This window comes from Macaca mulatta, chromosome 12 (assembly GCF_049350105.2).
Source record: "Macaca mulatta isolate MMU2019108-1 chromosome 12, T2T-MMU8v2.0, whole genome shotgun sequence".
NCBI lineage: Eukaryota > Metazoa > Chordata > Mammalia > Primates > Cercopithecidae > Macaca > Macaca mulatta.
The window spans coordinates 73687451-73711895 of NC_133417.1; the positions used below are offsets into that span (position 1 = coordinate 73687451).

A 24445-nucleotide genomic window follows, 5' to 3' on the forward strand; every position below is an offset into this window, starting at 1 on the left:
GCACATCATGAAATACACTGAGGTCTGTTTGGGAAAGCAAAGTCAAGACCATTCAAAAGCTATGAAGTAAACCACACCCTAATTTTGACCACAGAGTTCATTTTACTTTTCAAGGTATCCTCACTGACATTATGTAGCACTCCTTAAAGTGAGGCCCTGACTCTGTTCCTTAGAGAAGAAATCTTGGCTCTCTGGATATTTGACTTGGGTCTAATTATTATTGTGGTTTTTTTAGAGATCATTCCAAAAACATACAACCCAAGGCTCAGATAGAACTCTTTAGTTAAAGTAGGGGAGGAGCGGTGGAGGTAAACTTGCGGTTACTTGCCATGGCCAAGGGCCATGGTGTCATCAAAAACATGCACCTGTAACCCATTCATACAATAAGATCACCTGGGCCATTGTTAACGTCTTGATTACCATTATGTGCTCCTGCCTGTATGTCACTGGAGTATTTAAAAGTAAGATGGACAGGGCTGAAAGAATGTTCATCTAATTTTACATATTACAGAGAATGGATTTAAACTCTTACTTGGAAGTTGCAATGAGAATGGGGAAATTGAGCATTGGAGATAGCTTTTTGGAGTAAGATGCCAGTGAAGGTCTTTTTACACTGCACTCTGTGACATTATGAGACCTCAGTCCTCAGGTTTCAGGGGAAAGCATAATGCTTTAAGTCACAGTGATGCTTAGAATTCAAATGGGTATGGCCTTAAGTGTCTTCTTTAAGACTCCCTTGTGTTTGCCTCACAAAAAAAAAAAGTTGTAAACTGTTCTGCATGAATGTATGCATCCCACACAACATATCCCTTATGTCTATGATAATCAAAGTTAAGATGAAGAACCCATAAAGGGTAAGAATGAGCTAAAGTAACTACAGGGCATGGCCAAATCAAATTTTATGATTCATTAAAATCACCCACCAAGGCTAAGATATTGAGGTGGTCACAGGTGTATCAGGGCATCAGTAGTGAAATGCATGGAGCCCAGCTTTGCCCTGTAGGCACATTTCTGTCAAATGCAGGACGAAAACAGCTCACACTGACGCCTCTTCATGCATTTGATGGGATGTCCATTCATTTGATGGCATGCCCATTCATTTGATGGGATTTTTAGAATGGGGGGTATAACATGGAGATCAAGTGTTTTCTGTACTGGGACTCACCCTTAGCAAAAGGTTTGGGCAGAACAAACCTGCCTGAGTATGCACTGTGCATGCATGATATGCCATCTAGTGGTTAAGTGAGCCTAACCTGAATGAAAAGAAAAATGATCTCAGGTCCCTTCTGCCTCTGTACTCATTAGGCAACAGTAGAGGTTCGCTGCTATTATTTGGAAAAGAAAAGAATTTATTTTCTTAGAAGCCATATGTTGAATACAAATTCATCTGTGACCACCCCAAAAGCTTAGCCTTGGTAGGTGATTTTAATGAATCATAAAATTTAATTTAGCCATGCCCTGTAGTTACTTTAGCTCATGCTTAACTTTTATGGGTTCTTTATCTTAACTTTGATTATCATAGAACTATTATACAGTTCTTTATTATGTGTGTGGGGGATGAACACATTTATGCACAACAGTTTACAACCGTTTTTGTGAAGCAAACACAAAGTGTCTTAAATAAGATACTTGAGGCCGTACCCCTTTGCATCTAAGCATCTAAGGAGAACACTGATATTAGAGTAATTCTTAAAGCCGAAAGCTGTACATTGTGTGTTTTTTTTGTATATATGTGTTTTGTTTGGCCCACAGGGTACTGTCTTCCATTTTATTTTATTGGCGTATAATTCCTATATGCAATATAGTGCAAAAAATCTTCAGTATATGGCTCGATAAATTTGTATGTATGTATAACCCATGTGATCATCACCCAGATCAAGATATAGAAGGGTCCAGCCTCCCTTAGATCCCCCCACCCCCGGTCAATCCTCCCTCAAAGACAACCGCTGTTATTAGTCAGGGTTCCCTAGAGGGATAGAACTAATAGGAGAGACATATAGGAGTTTATTAAGTATTAACTTACACTATCACAGGGTCCCACAGTAGGCTGGCTGCGAGCTTGAGGAGCAAGGAGAGCCAGTCTGAGTCTCAAAACTGAAGAACTCGGAGTCCGATGTTTGAGGGCAGGAAGCATCCAGCACAGGAGAAAGATGTAGGCTGGGAGGCTGGACCCGTCTCACCTTTCTCGTGTTTCTGCCTGCTTTATATTTGCTGGCAGCTGGTTAGATTGTGCCCACCAGATGAAGGGTGGATCGGCCTTCCTCAGCCCACTGACTCAAGTGTTAATCTCCTTTGGCAACACCCTCACAGACCCAGGATCAATACTTTGCATCCTTCAATCCAATCAAGTTGACACTCAGTATTAACTGTCACAACCACTATCCTGAACTCTGTCACCATAGGTTCGTGATGGCATCATTAAAGTACATACTCCTAAAGTACCTCCCAGAAATAAGATTCTATAGTCACCATTTTAATAGTTTGTCCAAAAAAAAAAAAACCAGTTTCCTCAATTGTAACATTCTTGGGCCAAACAAAGGCTCTTTCCTAGGTTTACTGTTTATTAGAGTCCGAGTGTCATATGTTCTCTGTCCCCCAGTATAAATTCCTAATATATTGTTTTTCTTACCATGCTTCTCACTGAGAGATATATCCATTTGGTGCACTGATTGTATTTTCTCAAGTGTCTCTACGGGAAGCCAAGTTGATTTTCAACGAAATCCCATTACTTTTGAGCAGCATCTCATAAGTAATCAGAGGTGCCACTGATTGTCATGGCAAAGCCCATAAATCCTGATGCAGTGTTTCAGAAATTAATGTGAATGCCATGTTGCCAACGGCTGCTCTGACATCCTGTTCAAATTAAGCCAAGCAGTAGCATCAGCCCTAGCGTCACAATGGCGAGAAAGCTTCTCGGTCTATAATCCAGCAAAGGTTAACTTATAATGAATAGCATAATGCAGTCATTGTTGCTATTTACACAGAACTTCTTTCTGTTCAAAGGGAACTAAAGTTTCTCTGAATATCAACATGTGTAGTATGTCAAGAAGCAGAGCTAGTTTTGAAATAAAATTATTTTTATTATTTCAGAGCTTTCTTCTTCATATTTATTGAATTGTTGGATTAGCAAACACATGGTCAATCAACGAACGTGTCTGGCAAGCATGTTATTTCCAGGTGTTTTGCAGGGTGCTGGAGATAAAAGAGTGTAAGGTGTGCGAGTCCTCCCACACTGCCACGGAGTTGAGCCTTGTTGTCCCCCTGGCCTGCAAACTGATGTTTAAAGAGATAACTGCTTCTTCAGATAATAAACAAGGCAGGAATGTAGGCATTATTCTAATTTTGTCATTTTTACAAAGTAATTGTATTTATTAATAAGTATTAATTATTTATTATTAATAATTTCTCAAAACCCAAACACCACATGTTCTCACTCATAAGTGGGAGTTGAACAATGAGAACGCAAGGACACAGGGAGGGGAACATCACACACTGGGACCTGTCGGGGACTGGGGAGTGAAGGAAGGAGAGCATTAGGACAAATACCTAGTGCATGTGAGACTTAAAACCTAGATGACAGGTGGATGAGTGCAGCAAACCACCATGGCACATGTATACCTATGTAACAAACCTGCACGTTCTGCACATGTATCCCAGAACTTAAATTATAAAAATTAAATTTTTAAAATGTAAAAAAAAAATAATTTCTGGAATAAGAATGAAAACTAAATTTTTAATTTTTAGTGTTTCCTGTTATGGGACATTTTGGTTGTTTGCTGTTTTTAAAATATTTATAGATATTTTATGTCTATGTATTTGAAATTCAGTCTCTGACTCCCTGCCATACTCAATGGCCAGAGCTTCCGGAATAGTGTTAAATAATAATGGTTATACTTTTTGTCCATGGTTTTCCTGATTTTAAAGGAAATAATTCTGGTGTTTATTAATATGCTGATTTGAAAGGGTTACAAAAATCATAGTAAGTCCTTTGTATCCTAATTGTTAAACATCAACAATGAGGAATTAAACATTACCAAGTGTCTTTGATGCTGTTGAAATCATTACATTTATACCAATTTGGCCTATGTTTGTAATATGTTAACAGATTTCCTAATATTATCCCCCTTCCCCAGAGTGAATACAACTATTTCATGAGGTATTATTCTTTTAATGACTTGTAAAATTCAAATCATTAAATTTCTATCGTTTTTAGAATTTTAACATGTTTATTATGTATTACGCTTTAAAGACAACTAGTATGGCAGGGTTGGAGACAAACTGTTAGTCTCATTCTAGTCTGTAAATAGGAGTGGCAGAAATTGGGGGATGGGGAAGAATCTATTTGTCTATTTTGTTGTTCATTCTCCTTTTTCCTTTATTTTTTTGAGACAAGGTCTCACTCTGTTACCGAGGCTGGGGTGCGGTGGCACAATCATAGCTTCACTGTAACCTGCAACTCCTGCTCAAGTGATCCTCCTGCCTCAGCCTTTCGAGTAGCTGGAACTGCAGGCGTCTGCCACCATACATGGTTAATTTTTATTTTATTTATATAGAGATAGGGTCTCGCTCTGTTGCCCGGGCTGGTTTCAAACTCCTGGACTCAAACAATCCTCCTACCTCAGCCCCCCAAAGTGCTGGGATTCCAGGAGTGAGGCACAGTGCCTTGCCTCTCCTTTTTTCTTTTTTCTTTACCTCTTATTCCAACTGCAATAATTGTTTTTCTCTCTCTCTCTTTTTTTTTTTTTTTTTTTTGAGATGGAGTCTTGCTATATCACCCAGGCTGGACTGCAGTGGTATGATCTCGGCTCACCGCAACCTCCGCCTACTGGGTTCAAGCAATTCTGCTGTAGCCTCCTGAGTAGCTGGGACTACAGGCACACACCACCACACTCAGCTAAATTTTTTTTTTTTTTTTTTTTTTTTTTGTATTTTTAGTAGAGACAGGGTTTCACCATCTTGGCCAGGCTGGTCTTGAACTCCTGACCTCAGGTGATCCGCCCACTTCGGTCTCCCAAAGTGCAGGGATTACAGGCGTGAGCCACTGTGCCCGGCCTGTTTTTTTCTTTTCTAATTCACAAAGTTCTTTTCTAACCTCTCTCAAAGCTTTCATCACAGTTTCTTTTGTTTAAATTATCTATTTGTCTTATGTTCTTATATGAGTGATCTGTGTCTTAAATTCGAGAGTTTTCTCTCCCTTCCCTTTAGCCACTAAGTGTTGTCCACCCAGCCTCTCCTCTAGAATCAGATTGTCCCAGCAAAGTGCTGCAGTGGCAGGCAGTAGAAATGCACTTAGGTGAGTTTTCTTGTGGGTCTCCAAACCATCCCTGGGGTAAGCTGAGGAGGAGAGCCGAGAATAAGAATGATTCCAAAATTATGCAGGTGCTGTGCTTCTCTGTGGCAGCAATATGGGTCCAGATGACATGAGTCCATTTCCAAGTGCTTAGGAGCAGACACAGGCAGGGACCAGAGCAAAGCACTAAAACCAGCCTTTGAGGTATCTGCTCCAGGTGGCTGTTGCATTCTAGTTCTGATGGTAGATTACAGAGAGAACCAGTTACCTCAAATAATTTTTCCTAATTCAAATACATACTCTTACATACTCTTAAAACTAAATACATTCATTGTTCTCTAATCATTTTTGTCAAAATCCTTCCGATACTCATTTCAAGACATCACTTCAAAATGATGTCTTTCAATTGTCAGTGCTTTCCCAGGGGAAGCCTTACACAATTAAGGACCCTCTAATGACTCTCCTACTAGATATGAGCCTACGTCTCACTCATATTCTCACTTCCACTGTTTTTCCCTGTGCTAGGCATATGGCTTGTACTTAAGTAATGTTTAGGAGTTAATCTCTTTTTTTACAGTGTATTGGCATTGAATGGCATTCTTCTCACTTATTTAAAGCCCAAAAGCAACTTCAAAGATCATACAGGCCTTTTAACAAGTAGATACAGCATCCCAAACAAAACAATGAATGAAAATTAATGAAAGAAATGATGGCAAAAGTGAAGGGGGAAACATATGATCCAACAATTCCACTTCTGGATGTATGCCTGAAAGATATATACTCAGAGTGATATTTGTAGACCCGTGTTCTTAGTAGCATTATTTGCAATGGCCAAAACGTAGAAGCAACCCAAGTTCCATTTCAGTGGATGAGTGGATAAAACATGATATATACGTATAATTCAGCCTTAAAAAGGAAGGAAGTTCTGACACATGCCACAACATGGATGAACCTTGAAGATGAAACAAGCCTGTCACAAAAGGACAAATACTATGATTCTACTTTGATGCTGTAGCTAAGGTAGTCAAATTCACAGAGACAGGAAGGAGAATGGTGGTTGATGCAGGCTGGTAGAATGGGTAGAGAATCTTGGTTTTGAAAGATGAAAAGTGTGCTGACCATGAATGGCGGTGATGGTTGCACAACAATGTGAATTTACCTAATGCCAGTGAACCATACACTTTAAAAAAGTCAAGATGGTCAATTTTACGTTATATTTATTTTATCATTTTCGAAGAAGCGAATAGGGAAAAAATATTCAACCTAAAACCAAATGAAAGTCATACCACCAGAGCAATTCTTCAGGAAATGACATTTCTAAGTACCTGGCAAACTTTCATACCATCCTGCCAGAGAGGGGGTAGTTGGGAGACACTGTTGACCTTCTGCTTTAAAGGAGTGACGAGAGTTCCTTGGAAAGCAAAGGAAAATGCCACATTCACTAATCACTTGCTTCTTTTGCTTAGGGTGTTAAATACCACATTATTTGAAAGCTGGGAGATCGTTGGACCTTACCCTTCCTGGTGGGTTTTTAACCTACTGCTGTTGCTAATACAAGGGTTGAACTGCTTCTGGTCTTACTTGATTGTGAAAATAGCTTGCAAAGCTGTTTCAAGAGGCAAGGTAAGCTGTAACTCACTTTTTTCAATATGTCTTAGAAAATTTTGTTTCTGTAATTTCTCTGGATCAACTATTTACTATTTCATATTTCATCAAAATTGGTATTATTTCTTCAGAATTGAACAAAACTACCTAGAAACATAAACGAAAATGTCATTTCCTTCTCTAGTTCATTTTTTTAAGTCTTCAGTGTTCCTTTGCTGGCGATGGCACCCAATGATATGCATTTGTAATTTTAGACTTAATAATATATTATTTGTTGTGTTCGCTCTCGCTCCTCCTGTCAACCATGGACCTCTTCTGATTATATTTATACTGAACAGAAATTTAATCACTTCTCTCCTTTTATGAGAAGGATCACTTAGTGCAGTATGCCTGTTTAAACAAACCTTTCTTTCAAACTGAAAAACAAATCTGTTCATGACTTCCAACAAGATTTAGTTAAATCTTTTTGGTTAAAAGTGGACTTGAGGTTGATTCGAATAAAGCTTCCTAAGCCTCAGCTCCCACCATGTGTGTAGAGCAGAGACTTTTCCAGATCGTTCTCTGTGACATGTTCTTACTTGTTTGTTCTCTTCCTTCTGCTACCCTGGAAGGCTGGGAAGTGGAACCCTTTACATGTAAGTTTCTCCTCCTCTCTCTCTGTCCTTGTCCTGAGTGCCTCTTGCCTGTTGGAGGGGCACTCAGATGCTTTTGTTTCCGTGCATATTGTTCTGTCTAACCTATTGACACTGGCTAGAGGCTTCATGTGAGCTGCAGTTCCATGAGCTGCAAGGGACACTAGAGACAGCTCTATTAGGGCCCTTTGGTGTGAGCTTGTGTTCTGCTAAATGTTGCATGATCCAACAGAGAAGAATTTCTTTCACTGGTGTTTAATATGTTGGCTAAAAGTCAAAAATAGACCAAAGTAAAGTAGGAGAAACAGAACTAGTTGGAGGGGGAGAGGATCAACACATTGTAGAATGGAGGCCTGAGCATCAGCTGTGTGCCTGACCTGCCCAGGGCCATATGGTAGCACGTGACCATTCTGATTCATCAAGGTCAACAGAGCTGGCCTCTTCTGCAGGGGAAGTCGGGGCATCTAGTCATGTAGTATGAAACCACTTCTCAGCACCATCTCTAGTAGAAATCCTAATTATTTTGATCAATTAATTGTTCAGAAGTTAAAGTTCATTTTTCTCTGTGACCTCTCACTCTTTAAAATGATCATGTATTTCTATTTTAAAGTCTCTCTGTCCTCATTTGGATACAAATTTAGTCAACATGCACAAAACTGTCAATATGATAACAATAACTAAATATGCAGGAATGCTGCTTAGATTACTTGTGTCCTAAATTGAATTGCTATTTCTACCAGACACGTTGCCTGCTCTTCAACTTATTCCTTTTACTTTATGAAGAGATGATGATTAATTTTATTCTAGATCTCAGGCTTCACAATATCTTAGCTGCCCTTGCGGCTCTCACCTGGGACAGTAAGATTCATCTTGGCCATGAGTTATTTTCCTCTGGGCTATTTTGAGATATTCTAAATTGTCCTTTCTTTGAAGGTAACGTAAGTATAGATTTTTCTAAGTGCAATTTAAAAAATCTGACTGAGCATGCAAATGTAAATTAATCACTTTGTAAAACTGGAGATTTCTACTTAAGACTAATGGACTTATCAACATAGTGGAGCTTTACTATAATGCTGGCTTTGTGACTCACAATGTTTAAGTTCAATTACCTTTAGCCATTTTGGAGTCTGAGTATCTAAATCTGTTTGGAGATGGCCTGTGTGAGTTCAGTCCCATCTCAAAGGGTATTGGAGCGAGGTTCACTTTTACGATATTTACTTCATCACCACTGGTTGGCATAAAGCAGTAGTTCTGAGCTTTCGCTTTCTCCTGACCCCACCCACCTGAGAGAGAGGACGTTCTCCCACAGGAACTGTTAGTTTCTCAAGTTGGGCAGAGTGGAGGGAGTCCAGGATTCTCATGTTAGAGTGTAATGGTAGCACAGACGGGATGTGATGTGGGAAAGCCCCCAGTTAATTCTGCCATACCTCCCAGGGGACTTTGCCAACCTCCCCAGCCCACCCCTAGAGAATCACAGGAGGACCAGATTGGGAACGTTCCTATGAAGGAAGGCTACCAGGTCTCTTTTGTCACACTACTGAAAAATAGAAGTAAGCAGTGATGAGTTACTCAAAAATCTTAAGGCCTTCTGGGTAAGAATGCTTACCATAATTTAGACTTACAGAGTAGGAGGTTCAAACTATTTTTATCTTAAAAGCAGTATTTTCTTAATTTCCCACAAAAATTACTTCCTTGTTAGACAGTAGGATTTTTCTCGTCCTTTGTGGTAATGTATAGATTTACATCTTCTCACCTTATTTTGACCTCCATGTGACTTAGGGAGATTGAATGGAGCATTGAAGAGACTTGGCAGGATGGGAGCCAGTTCTTTCTTTTTATGACAGTTTTGCTCTTATTGCCCAGGCTGGAGTGCAATGGCACGATCTCGGCTCACCGCAGCCTCCGCCCCCTGGGTTCAAGCGATTCTTCTGCCTCAGCCTCCGGAGTGGTTGGGATTACAGGCATGTGCCACCACACCTGGCTTTTTTTTTTTTTTTTTTTTAGTAGAGACTGAGTTTCTCCATGTTGGTCAGGCTGTCCTTGAACTCCCGACCTCAGGTGATCCACCCACCTCAGGCTCCCAGAGTGCTGGGATTACAGGCATGAGCCATCTCGCCTGGCAGGGAGCCAGTTCTTGATGATCTGGTCAGTGGATTTTCCTCAGGAAATATTTCAAGCTCTGCCCCACTCAGCAGGTTCTTAAGATGCCTCCTGGCCAGGCACGGTGGCCCACACCTGTAATCCCAACACTTTGGGAGGTCGAGGTGGGTGGATCACCTGAGGTCAGGAGTTCCAGACCAGCCTGGCCAACATACTGAAACCCTGTCTCTACTAAAAATACAAAAATTAGCTGGGCATGGTGGTGCATGCCTGTAGTCCTAGCTACTCGGGAGGCTAAGGCAGGAGAATCCTGAACCCAGGAGGCAGAGGTTGTGGTGAACTGGATCACACCACTGCACTCCAGCCTAGGCAACAGAGCAAGACTCTGACTCAAAAAAAAAAAAAAAAAAGATGCCTCCTGCTGTCATTTGTTGTGTGACATACGAAACAAAATTCCTAATTAATTATAGCATACACAAAATAAAAATGTAATCATTAAACAATGCATTAAAAAGCCAAATAGGAATTTTTTTCAATGTTCTGAGCTAGTGACTATCTCCATTGGTATGGTTAATTGAGAGCTGACTTTAAATTATTCTCAAGGAGAATGTGATCATCAATGAGTAAATTGATCCATTTGTGCTAAATTCCTGTGATGCCGTTCCAGTGGCACAGTATGCTGCTTTTTGATTAAAAGCGGGATTCATGGTCTAGTATGTTCTGAATATGGAAAGATACCTTCAAGAGGTCAGGAAGTCTAGCCCTCCATGATACTTACCTTTGTCGCCTACATTTTATCTCTCCAATGAAGGGGAACTTATTGCTATGGCAATGTTCTCATCCTCTTCAATTTTTTAACACTGGGATCTGTTTCCCTTTGTGTATGACTGCATGTGCTTCTAGCATGCCATACCTTGATGATTTCTTAGGTGCTGGTTATACTCACCTGCTTCTACTCCACAGGTGTCCAAGGATGATCGAAGTGATATTGAGTCTAGCTCAGATGAGGAGGACTCAGAACCTCCAGGGAAGAATCCCCACACTGCGACAACCACCAATGGGACCAGTGGTACCAACGGGTATCTCCTGACCGGCTCCTGCTCCATGGATGATTAGTTACTGAAAACTACAAGTCCCAAGCAAAGTGAACTATTTGTTCCTGGAAGTATTTAATAAGTTGCAAATGCAGTTCCTTTCATAATATCTCAGCACCAGAAACAAAAATTAAGATTATCAAAGCATTTTGAATAGTGCACTGCCATGTGTCCTGTCTGTGAATGAAGAAGAATTACCATTCTCTCTATGTAGGCATGCTGTATGTAATTGACACAAGGGAACAGTATTTGCATTTGTACTGTCTTAGAATATTATTTATTTTTTGTATTTGTAAATCTGTGGACAAAAGAGGGTTTCCTCACTCCTTTTACTCACTGGGCTCATGACAGTGAAGGAGATGCTCCATCTGCTTCTCCCCCTTTCTCTTGCTGTAGTCCAATGTGCTATGAGCATCAGCTTACTTTATCACTTAGAGCAAGCAAAATCCAGTGCAAGATTCTCGTTCAGCTCTAAATAGGTTTGCTTTCTTTTTGTTACAGTGCCCATTTTGAAATTGCCTATACAGTCTCAGTGACCATTTAAACCGGACGAACCGGGTGTTTAATATTCACTCTTCATGGTCAATTCGCAGTTCAAATTAAAGAAGATGGTTGTTGGAGAACTTTTTGAATGGTTTTGTATTAAATTGCTTTGAAATAGATTTCATTTCTTATGCACACAGCCAAGATTTCCTCAATGGGTGTGATAGCTAGTTGAGGGTTAACCTTGTAGGTTACAGAGTGTGTTTGTTTGTTTGTTTTTCTCTGTGATGAGGTCAGTGCTCTGATTCTGAAGGAGGATATTCACTGAAGCTCATAGTTATAAACAAGGAAATCACTGTTAAGAATGGGAATTTGTCTTGTGTTCTGGGAATAACATAAAGAGAGCAGCTGATTTCAGCCAGGTTTTGCCACTACCCTATAATTAGTGCAGTCTTCTGTCACATTATAAAAGAAAGAAGTATATTTGGGGACCAAAAAAATCTTTCAAGAGTTGATAAAAATTACATGTGCAGTGCAAAGCACTTTAATGCAACCAGCTTTCAAGAAAAAGCCCTATCTAGTACTTGATGTTGATGTTTTTATTTTGCTGAGCAAAATAAAGCCAATGGGAGAGAGACTATTTTACCCTTTGCTTTTCTCCTTAAACGTAATCCAGATGACTTTCCTGTTACTAGACACTGAGCAGCATTACACTACAATGCCTCTTTGGTTTCCAGGAATTTTTTTCAAGTGGGGCTGTTTCTGGAAAAAATGAAAAATTCTATTGGACAATGGCAATATCAACAATGAGGAAAAGTACTGAAGAATAAGTTTCCATAAGTCTTCTACACAGCAGTGTTATTTATGTACAGATAAGAAAACTGTATGTTGGCCAAAGATTTTATCTCTTCTTCTAACTTCTAGTAAGAGGAACAAGGGATTATAAAACCCTTCATAAATCAAGAAGGCCATCACTTAAAACACGAACCCCAAACAAAAATGCCGTAATATAAATGTGTGAATCAGGGCCGTGAAGACAATAGCAGAAATGGTAACGAGTGTGCAGAAATACCAGAGAGTGCATATCCTGCTCAGAACCATTTACATTTAATTCAGTTCTTTGAAAAAATTAAAGCTTTGTGCCCACAATTTGCAATCTGTGGGTTAATAGTTAAAAGAATGCTCCCAACCAAAAAATTCTTACTGTAATATTATATCTTTCCCTAATTATTTACCAAATAATGTTTCTGTTATGGTCCATAGTAATAATTGAAGAGGCTTAGAAGTACATCTGGTTGTTTATTGGGAAAACAATGCAAATAATTCTGCTTTTAGAGTCTTGTTACTTTATTTCACAAAACAGGCCTATGTCTAGGAGTGTAATTTGTGGATGGTTGAGTTTGTAAGAACAATCATAAAAGGACTTGTTAGTCATCAGAACATCTACTAAAATGCAGGTATATGTATAAAAGGTAATAGCATAGCTGAAAATTTTGAGAAGGTAAAGGTTTCTTAATTAAAATATGAACATATTTAGCTTACTTTAGTGTCTGGGGCAAGTCCTCTCAATGGGTAAAATTAACTTTAGAGATCTATAATGTGTTCAGGTTTAGATCATATGACACCCGAGCACAGAAGAATAATTTCAAGGAGGTCAGCTTGTAAATTAAAGGTTTAGAAGAATTGCATAAAATGAAGTAAATTGGGCCTGTCATTAGCAAAGACAAATCTAAGTAATCATTTTTCCCCCCAGAAGTTACTTAGAAGGAGAACTGGCAACACTTGGGGCCTCTCTCAGTGATGGCATTCACTTCACACAGTCCTCTGTGTTATCCAGAGAGTTTTATTTCATTTTACATTTCAGGGCAGAGTTCTTTGGGGCTAATTAAAATAGGGTTTGCAGGCTTTTTATAATGCAGAATAATATATCTCTGTCTGTAGCTTTCCCGTGGTAGCCTGATAAGGCTGAGAGAGAAAAATATGTGCAGTATCTCATCCTCCCCCTGTGCTGGGCCATAGCTTTGAAGTGTATTTTGTAAATTCAACTATAGGTTAGTCAGAGTGCTGTTTCTCATTAATTAACTTAGCCTGTGTTGATATCGCCTCCTTCCTGGTCACATTCAGAGCTTCCCAGGATAAAAAGGGGTATGTAGAAAGGATTCTAGAAGAAGGAATACTTTATTCTCTAATGTTAATAGCTTTTCTGGATCTCTTAGTAGGGGGAAAGTAGAAAATCAAATAGAATTTGGCCTCAGGTCAATAAATTATATAAAAACGTGTGTTCTATTTATGTATATGTATGTTTCTCCAAAAAGTGATAAAACCAAAATATCACTGACTCATCCTTACCCATATTCTTTTCATAATACCCACTCACCAGGTACAACAGAAACTTCCCTCCTTGTTTGTCAGCCTCCTGGTCATGTTCTCCACACACCTGAAGGTGGTAGAATCTTTTCAGCCTCTTATCTAGAGAGCTAAATATGGCTAAGTGCAGGTCATAGAGAACCTAAGACCATCGTATAAGCCAACTACAGTTCACCTTTCCAAATTTGGTCCTATGGATGTTGAGCATAGGGAAGCAACTCTCAGTATTTTGGATTATTCAAGTATATGTGATAAAAATGCAAATGATTGCCACTTTACCCCAGGGTTTTATTAGCATCCTACTTCTGCTGGGCTGCCAGACAGATGGTGCCCTGAGGTCTTATATAATGCCACAGGCATCTGGTCAAGGTAAACAAGGCAGAAAGGGTAGGCAAGAAGCGAGATAAAATCAGATCACCTTTGATCAAAATGGTTGGTGAACCTCCACATGTCCAGTTCTGTTGCCAAACTTTCCATTCTGAGTATTTGGTGGAGTTTGAATTTGAGCAAACTGAATAAAAGGGCCTGAATCTTCCACTTTATATTCAAACCTCATTGTTATTTGGCCTAAGTAAAGTCAGATTTCATTTCCGTTTACCCGAGTTCGCTTTAAAGAGCTTTTCAAAGAGAGCTTTATAGACACCCACAATTGTCCCCAATCTCTTCATGATTTTGCATTAATAGTTGTTTTTGTCCCTTTCTTGGAAATGTTAATGCCAAAGTTGCCTGACCATTTGAGCGTTTTTCTTAATTTGAAGTATAAAAATTGTAAGATTCCAAAGGTGTTAAAAGATTGTTTATCAGTATGTATGGTGATGTCATTATCTCCAGAGAGGGAGGCTTCAAGAAATCCTTTGGAAATAAAAAGTTAAATGTTTACATTTCATGTGGTATTTGAGGTCTTCAGGTTCTGATTAGCTTACTTTTTTCCTTTGTCCTTGGCTGATTTCTGCTTTGTAGATAAATAATAATAGCCCTGAGGTGTTTCTAACATTTAAATAAGAAAAAAATCACATCGAAGTCAGCCTGCTGGAAAAGTGATCACATGGCAGTTCCAGTAACTTGTATGGAAAGAGAAAATGCAATGAGCCAGTTACTGCACTTGCCACTACCATGCTGTCCATGGAAGGAATAATCAACTGTTCAATTGTCACAAGCCGCCCTTGAAGAAAACACAGCAAAATATTTTTAAATGAAGATATTGAAGTCCCCAGAGCCAGTGAAGGTTTCTTTTGGTAAAATGAAATTGTGCCATTCTCAAATTACCCCGTAGTGATGAGCACTGACTGGTTCACTGGCCACATTTTAGTTCTTCATCGTAATAGGCCAGAAAAGGGCTCTGTGGTTTACCTCTGTGTGCACTGTCCCCTCCCCACCCCTAGGGGGCACTCAGTAGCTGCTGAGAAGGCCTGTCCACGAGGCTGTTGGAACCCCTCCAATAAATACTTAGAGGTAGTGTATCTGATGCTTGTTTTCATGGAGAAAATTGTATTGGAGATCATAAAGCATCATGAATATTTTTAATAGGATCAGCAGACACCCAAAGGAGAAGCTTAGTCTTTTCCAGGTATTTCCCACTTGAGTTCAACCCAAAGCCTTTGAAAGGAATGCATTGCCACATGCTAAGACCCCACAGGTTCTAACACGGGGTCTAAGAAAGTCTCTGCAGCCAGATAGTACATGGTGTCTCCACAAAACTAGGCATTCTGGAGATTGCCCAGAAAGGGATGGGAGGGGACCGTTAACTTAAGATCTGTCTCGCTTATCTCATGCACTCACATTACTTTCAGCCTCCTGGAGTTCCTGATAAAAGGAGGCCAGGGTGTTGACATTTTTTAGCTATTGATTTCCCAATAGCTTGTGGATCAGTTGTACACCCACACTTCCTTCTCTGCCTAATTCCATTTTTCTGAAAAAAAGTAGTATGCCTATATATGTGTGTTTTTCTTAACACAGGTCCATGAAAGTTTGGCTTCGTAGTTTGATGTCTGTTGTATGGCCTAGAAACCAGGGGGCAACAACTATTGAGATGGTTTCTGTATTCAGTGAAAAATTCTATTTCATTGAGACAATTTTTTCTTTATCCACAGTAATTTTTTAAAACTGTCATCGTGAAACTACCCTTAAAAAAATAAGATTGCCTGCAAAAAAAGAAATGAGCTATGGAATAGGAACAGTTATGTGATGATTCTGGAACTTTAACTTAGAGCTTCATTACTTTAAGAAGGGAAACAACCTCTGAGTTTGATTTTCCAAAGTTTCATAAAGCCCCTAAGCTCATGATTTTCATCAACTCTTTGCCCACATAGTCATTTACCTCCAGAGCCATTTGTTGTCATAGAAGGGGTGGTGGTGTTTGGATTTGATTTTTGCAACTTGCAGTGAGAAATAGGATAGGTGACAAAACCTTATTGTTTTCTTAAGACAATTCAGTGCTTGAGCATCTCTGTCAGAAATGGAATGAAATACTGTTAGCCAATTAGAATTATTTTATGTATTGTTATTGTGTTTTGCTGATTTTTATATGAAAATATAATTATTCATTCTTGATCTCTGGAAGCAATCATTATTATGAGGATCATTTTACTTTGGAAACACTTTCATAATAAAGATAAGTATTAAGAGTGCAGTGTAAGTGCCCTTTACTGTAAATGCTAACCATCTCATGTGGGTAAAACATCACATCTCACTGGATGAGGTTAATAAGGGCTCACATCATCCCAGTAGGTTGTTACAAGCCTCGTCAAATCCCAGTATCACTGTGATCATTGAGAAACTAATGTTACATTAACTTGGATAGACTATAGTGTTTCTTTGAAAATTAAGATTAAAACCTCAATGTTAAATGTTATGTAGCACTTTATTCTGGAAAAAAAATATGGTTTATAGAGTTCATCTGAAATATATCAGGTTATGCTTATTTTAAAGCAATTTTAAAAGAGGCACTTAGGATAAACAACCCAAAGCACAACAGAAAACTTCCTTCTCTGTGTATGCACCCCTCATCGGAGTTTGGCCCACATCATCTTCTCTTGGTTTGTACCTCACTTTGTTAGAACTTCTCTCCATCTTTCTCTGTCTTTCCTGTGAAATACTGTCTCTCTCACTCTGCTCTTCTGCTCTAAGGTTAGGTCATCTAGGACTCAAAAGCCATAAAAATAGCACTAAAATTCAACCAGACACCCCACCACTATCAGAAGTATTACAAAAAATAAAGCAGATACCCTATTAAAATCTTATAAACATTATAACCACCCCAACAATAGAGTAACTCATGCTGATTTCAAGCATGAGTTATTTTAATAAGTTAAACCACCAACATTCCTCTGAGACACAAAAATACAGACTATGAAAAATAGTCTTATTTTTCGTATTTGGAATTCATGAATTCTTCAGTTCTATAAACATAGCATAATCTAATGCTATAAGCATCTGTCTTAGTCTGTTTTCTGCTGCTGTAAGAGAATACCACACACTGGGTAATTTATAAAGAATAGAAGTTTATTGGGCTCATGGTTCAGGAGGCTGGGAAGTTCAAGAGCGTGGCGCTGGAAACTGGTGAAGGTCATTGCATGGTGGAAGGTGCCACATGGGAAAGCAAGTGTGCTAGACAGAGGAAACTGGGCCAAACTCATCCTCTCATCACTCCTGAAATAAAAGCATTAATTCATGCATCAGGACAAGGTCCTACCTTAATACTTGAGTTTTGCAGAGGACATTCAAACTATAGCAGTATCGCCCCCAAGTAGCCAAAATGCAACTCATCTTTTCTCTAGGACCCATTGCTTACTACTGGGACTGCCATATTCAACCTAAGCATCTGTTATTCCTGCCTAATTCTGTTTCCACCAGCCGTGCACTTGCTTCAGTGAGAACAGTGGCAACAATGCTAACAACATTGAGAGATGATAGGACAACAAAGGAGGAGAGCTGTGTACCAAGATCGGCTGGGACGCTGGGTGGTCCCTCAGAACCAAACAGCACGGTAACTGGATCCTGGGACCCACACCCTTGATTATTCCCAAAGTGCTAGAGCACGAAGAAACAAAAGTTATATTATTCCTAGACATTAACATTTAAAAATTTTTAATTAAAAAAAAATTTTAAGGACAGGGTTTCTCTCAGTTACCCAGGCTGGAGTGCAGTGTTGCAATCATAGCTTACTACAGCCACAAACTCCTGGGCTCAAGCATTTCCCCACACCTCAGCCTCCCAAGTCGCTGGGACTACAGGCACACACCACCAAACCCAGTTAATTTTTTTAATTTTTCGTAGTGGTGAAGTCTTGCTATGTTGCCCAGGCTGATCTCAAACTCCTGACCTCAAGCAATCCTCTCACCTTGGCCTCGGTGTGCTGGGATTACAGGCATGAGCTATTGCACCTAGCCTGAAATTTAAAAATTATATATAGCCTGCCTTAGCCAAGGTCCAGGCAGGAAACAGAGTCACTGTGAGATGGTTAAGTTGAAGAAACGTTAACAAAAGGATGACTTTACAGAGGCATGGGCTGGATTACAACATCAAACAAGGGAAAGTGAGGCATCCAGAGGCTAGCAAGTATGGGAAGCCTTTCCATCCCTGGGTTGTAACCAGAGGCCAGTGAGAGGGGCTAGGGTGGAAGAGAGGCCACTCTTTGGGGGCTATAAACCTGGGTGGAAAGAAAATACCCCGATGTCTCTCTCTTCCTGCCTTGTTGTACCACTCGTTGGCTGGACTCATCAGAAAGCTGACAGTGCGGAGCCGGGGGAAATAGACTACAAGGTTCAGCCTCCCAGCAGACAATAGATGCGGGAGAGCAAACAAAATAAGCAGCATAAAGCCAGTATTCCTAGAGCCTCCCATAGAGTCTGGCATGTAATAGGGCACAAGAAATATTTGCTGAAGAAACAAATGAACCCAGTTACGAGAGAACTAGTAAGAGTTGTTAGCAATTAACGTTCCATCTGTTAGGAAACAAGCAGGAGACAACACTTTGTCTCTAACTCTTTCTGAACTCAGGGTTTCCCTGTGTGGGTTCTCTCTTCCAAAGTGTGTGAACCATTTGCATTTCCACCAGCAATCAACAGAGTTCCCCTACATGCTTGCCAACATTTGGTGGTGTCAGTGTTCTGGAATTTGGCCACTGTGTGACATTTGTAGTGGTAGCCCATTGATGTTTTAATTTGCATTTCCCTGATGATATATGATGTGCAGCTCCTTGTTTGTTTGTTTTTTTCCTTCCCTTTATTGCAAGTTCCATAGAAGCAGGAACCATACCTGTCAATTTTGCAGTGAACCTAAAACTGCTCTAAAATAATAAAGTCTATTTTTTTAAAAAGAAACAAGGAATATTGGTTTGCTAGGGCTGCCATTACAAAATACCACAGACTGGGTGGCTCAGAACCATGAGAAAATAAATTTAGTAACAGAGTGTATTTTCTCACAGTTCTAGAGGCTAGAAGTCCAAGATCAAGGTGCCGTCAGGACTGATTTCTCCTGAGGTCTCTCTTCCTGGTTTATGAATGGCTCCTTCTCACCGTATCTTCACGTGATCTTTCCTCTGCGTATGTCTGTATTCTAATTTCCTCTTCTTCTAAGGAATCCAGTCATACTGGATTGGGGCCTGCCCATATGACCTCGTTTTACCTTAATCACCTCTTTAAAAAGCCCTGCATCCAAATATTGTCACCTCCTGAGGCAATAGAGGTTAAGGTTTCAACAAGAATTTGGAGGCAGACACAATTCAGCCCTTAAAACAAAGCAATTTCACATAGTGACAAAGTGATACGGCACAGCTGAGCTCCCCGCTAAACCCCACCCTTAAGCCTGGAACCTCAGCCCTAAGTGAAAACAGCTGGCCCCATTTTTCCCCCCAATTCCCCCCCCCCCACCTGCCACACCCTTATCCTGTGCCCATAAAAGGACTCAGCTGGCAGAGCAACACAAGTGGCTGAGCATTGGGGATACAAGCTGCTGAGTGTCAGGGATACAGGTGGCTGAGTGGTAAGCAGAGAAGCAGCAACGAAGTGTTGGAGACTACAGATAGATGCGGCTAACTTCAGACAGTGCAGCTTCAGGGAAAGATCACCTTTCTGTACCATCCCCTTTCCAATTCCCCATCCCGCTGAGAGCCACTTTTATTGCCCAATAAGATCCTCCGCATACACCACCCTTCAATCCGTCTATGTGACCTGATTCTTCCTGGATGCCAGACAAGAACCAGGGTGCTGAGAGGACAGGGGCTTGGATGCCATTGTAGGGCCCACACAGAGCCTGCTTTTGCTAGAGAGGAGCAACCAGCTAATTCCAGCATTCAGCAGGCTGAGTGAAACAAGCCATTCCAGTTCCTGCCCAAAAGGGGGGTCAATGTCAAGGGAACAATCCCATCTCAAGGACAAAGTAATGAAGAAATAAGGTGATTGCATGGTGATTGCCAGGGCTCTTCAGATTGGGTGGTTAAAGGTACCTTATGGACAGGTAATCTGAGCTAAGTAAGACCTTACTGACAGGAGCAGCCAGTGGGGGGATCTTGCGTAGGAGCAATGCAGGCAAAGGCAGTGGGACCCTGCAAGACAAAGGCTGCAAGGTGGGAGTATGCTTCTAAATTCAAGGAATAACAAGAAGGCCAGTGTGGATGAAGCATAATGAACAAAAGGAAAGCTCAGGGCATGAGACTGAAAAGTTAGCAAGGGACAGATCATACAGGGCCCATATCCTATCCCCATGGTAAGGAGGGCAAGTTTTAGGCTAAGAGTAGTGGGAAATACTTCAGGGATTTGAGACAGGAGTAGCATAATCTTATTGGTTGTCATCTTTAATAAGAGAAAGAACATGAGCTAAGCAATGGAACAAATACTAACTTGTATTTATAACTGGAAAAAGCCTTCTCAAACTCCTAGTGTGTCCGTAGTGTCTGCATTGCATGACAAGGCAGGAAGATGGGCACATGGCCATGGGAGGATATAAAGGATTATATATTACTGAAGATTTAACCCTCAAGCAACAAAGTCAAAGTCCTGATGGAGAGTGAGAGGTGGAAGATTTTGCTGTAAGTATGCTAAGATCTGGGACAGGAAATGCCTTCAGGTCACTTCAAGGAAAGCAACTTGAAAAAAATATGAGAAATTGGCAATCATCAGCCAGAGGAGATCTTTAGGTAGGAAGGCAAACTTCCTGACTAAAGGCAGTTCTTTTCTGTTGTTTCGTTACCACCTTTCTGTATGTAGTTCAAAGGCACCTAGTGGACTGTGAATTGATGGATGAGAGCGATTTCCAAAGCACCTCTCTGGAGGAGGAGAGAAGCCAAAAATGACAATATTTGCTGTTTGTAGATTTCACAACTGCTAGTTGCATATGAATGAACCTACTTAGTTTAGCATCACACCACCACCCAGGGAGGTTAGACAGAGAAGAGAATCAACCTTGTTTTCCTACTGTGTGTCAGGCATAATGCTGGGTGCAAAACTACCTCAGTCAAGCCACTTATCCCCTCAAAGGTAGATACATTTTATTCTCATTATTCATGATAGTTATGTTCTAAAAAGTCACTGCAAGCACTGAATTAGCCAGTGCTGAATCATTACTCCTAGGATAAATACAGGGTTAGTTTTCCGGAACCTTCTGGTCACATTTCATCAACTGATTAATACATAACCTTGCTTTATGTGTATTTGTTTAAAGACTTCCTATTTAATCTGTATTTTTGGTTAATTACCATTGAACTCACAGTCAACTGCACTATAACTCATTCCTGAATGAAGCTTATCAACACATGCATTTTTGTAACTGCCCAATGGGTTCTCCTTGCCGGCTGCCCGGATAGAGCTGATTTGTCAAGATAAAGGAATTTAATTCTGTGTGGCTTTAATTCACACAGAGCTGGCTGATTAGAAGACTGGTGTATTATCATGCAAATAAGTCTCCCTGAAAATTCAGAGGCTAGGGTTTTGTTTTTTTTTTTTTTTTGAGACGGAGTCTCGCTCTGCCGCCCAGGCTGGAGTGCAGTGGCCAGATCTCAGCTCACTGCAAGCTCCGCCTCCCGGGTTCACGCCATTCTCCTGCCTCAGCCTCCCGAGTAGTTGGGACTACAGGCGCCCGCCACCGCGCCCGGCTAGTTTTTTGTATTTTTTAGTAGAGACGGGGTTTCACCGTGTTAGCCAGGATGGTCTTGATCTCCTGACCTCGTGATCCGCCCGTCTCGGCCTCCCAAAGTGCTGGGATTACAGGCTTGAGCCACCGCGCCCGGCCGAGGCTAGGGTTTTTTCAAGGATGCGATCATAGAGGTATGGAAAATGGTCCTTATGAGTGCTCAGTTCACTTCTGGATAGGGCCACCACCTGGTTGGGGCCACAGGGAGGTCCAGATGGAGACACTGGTCATCAGAAATGCAAAAACCTGAAAAGACATCACAAAAGGCCAATCAGACATCACAAAAGGCCAATCTTAGGTTCTGCAAGACAGATGTTATCTGCAAGAGTAATTGGGGAAGTTGCAAATCTTGTAACCTCCAGAATAATGGTTGATAATCCTTTATGTCTACACCTTAGCAGAATTTAGGCTCCTGTCATCCTCCTAACCTGGTGGTCTTTCATTAGCTTTACAAAGGGTGGTTTCGTTTTGAGGAATGGCTATTGTTTAAACTATAAACTAAATGTCTCCCAAGGTTAGCTTGTCCCAAGCCCAAGGAATGATTAAGGGCAGTTTGGATGTTAAAGGCAAGATGAGGGTTAGTTAGATCAGACTTCTTTCACTGTTAAAATTTTCTCGCTGTTATTTTGCAAAGGTGGTTTCATTTTCCCCATAAGGCATATCACAGCTTTCTTACACTTAAGCGCCCTAGACAGCACTTTAGCCCTACACTTGGGGACCATTTTAAACAGCAAAATCACCAACAAAAAGCACAAAGATGCGAAAGTTGTGTCACTAGACAAACTACAAAAAGAATATTTGTTTACAGCATGAGTAGAAAGAAGAAGGCAGAGTGGCGCCTTGTTCAGCCCCAGCTTAGAATATGTGCATCAAGTGACTCAAAATTTTCACCACAGATGACTATAAAAGATACATGTATTCATCAGGGTTCGCCAGAGAAGCAGAACTGTTACAGTAGGTAGCTAGTCAGGCATGAGCAGGGCAGAAGAGGGCCACCCCTGAACCAGGAATGTCAGGTGACTATCAGGTAATTGTCAGGTGGTTGTTACACTGTTTCTCTAAAATAATAATTTGTCAAAGTGGTGTTAAGGAAAAGCAGTCTCCCCCCGATAGATAGAAAAAATCTGAAACTGGTTATCAGCAGCTCCCTGATAAGATCTCAGGAGTTGGGAGAGTGGGCTCAGGCATGCTTATTAAGAGACAAAATGGTGAAGTTTAACTGTTATATGACCTTCTAGGAGCATTCAGCTGGTAAGGGAGGAAGGCCCCAAGTAAGCATGCATACAACTCCAATAAACACACTGAGTGCAGCCCCTCCCAAGTGCTAGCAAGCACTACGCATGCAGACATTCCACCACAAGGGAAGAATCGGGAGAAGGGATGCAAGACCCGGGTAGTATGCCAACATACAAAACCCCAAGTCAAAGGTCAAACCAGGCACTTGATCTCTCAAGTTGCCCACTTGGCCATCTTCCAAGTAACTTTACTTCCTTTCATTCTTGCACTAAAACTTTTAAATAAACTTCACTCCTGCTCTAAAACACTTGCCTTGGTCTTTCACTTTGCCTTATGCCTCCGCAGTCAAATTCTTTCTTTTGAGGATGCAAGAACTGAGGTTGCCTCAGGCCTGTACAGATTTGCCGACAGTAACAGAACCAATAAAATACGTGTGTGTGTGTGTGTGTGTGTGTGTGTGTGTGTGTATACAGAGAGAGGGAGAGAAAGGGAGGGAAGGAGAGAAAGATTTATTATGGGGAATTGGTTCACACCAAGATGATGGAGGCCGAGAAGTCCCAAGATCTTCGGTCACAAGCTGTAGAGCCAGGAGAGTTGACGGTACAGTTCCAGTCTAAGTCCAAAGACCTGAGAAGTAGAAGAGCTGTTGGTGTAAGTTCCAGTCCCAGTTTGGTTCTAGGGGCAGGAGAAGACCAATGTCCCAGCTCAAAGACAGTCAAGCAGAGGGAGACCAAATTCTTCCTTTCTCAGACTTTTTGTTCAGTTCAAGCCTTTAGGAATTAAATGAGGCCCACTCACACCAGGAAGGACAATCTACTTTACTCAGCCTATAGATTCAAATGTTAATCTCACTCAAAGACACCTTCACAGATACACCAAGAATATAGCTTAACTAAATATCTAAGCATCCTGTAGCCCAGTTAAATTGACACAGAAAATTAACCATCACATGCTTTGAGTATTGATTTTTGGTTTGCAAATAAATTTTAGAGGGCAGGTGAATTCACAAATATGGAATCCAGCAATCATAAGGATCAAGTGTATCATCATTCATCAGTGGTGTGGTGGAGGCAGCTCGTATCAGCTTGTACAGGCTGATTGTTCTATTTTCTGAAATTTTGCAAGCTGATCATTAAACAGTCATTTTAAAAAATTGTATAAACTTACAAATTAAAATTATATTTTAAAATATAGGTAATAAGGCCAGGCACAGTGGCTCTCACCTGTAATCCCAGCACTTTGGGAGGTTGAGCAGGAGGATTGCTTGAGCCCAGGGGTTGGAGACCAGCCTGTACAATATGGTGAAACCCCGTCTCTACCAAAAAAACCAAAAAAACAAAAAACAAAAATCAGCAGTCATGGTGGCACACACCTGTAGTCCTAGTTACTTGAGAAGCTGAGGTGGGAGGATTGCTTGAGCCTGGGAAGTCAAGACTGTAGTGAAGTGTGATCACACCACTGCACTCCAGCTTGGGCACAGAGCAAGACCCTGCCTCAAAAAAATACATATT

At 40.7% G+C, this 24445-nt stretch overlaps 2 protein-coding genes across 2 annotated transcripts in view; both read left to right on the forward strand.

Moving 5' to 3' along the window:
- The window catches only part of CERS6 (ceramide synthase 6), a 312767-nt gene extending 297051 nt beyond the window's left edge, over positions 1-15716 (forward strand). The window contains 2 exon segments of the mRNA NM_001266123.2: positions 6757-6913; positions 10591-15716. Of these exon segments, the coding sequence (NP_001253052.1) occupies positions 6757-6913; positions 10591-10743 (310 nt within the window). The 3' untranslated portion in view covers positions 10744-15716.
- NOSTRIN (nitric oxide synthase trafficking) overlaps positions 1-24445 on the forward strand; it is a 312960-nt gene that overhangs the window by 207446 nt on the left and 81069 nt on the right. The gene's annotated exons all lie outside the window — the stretch shown is intronic.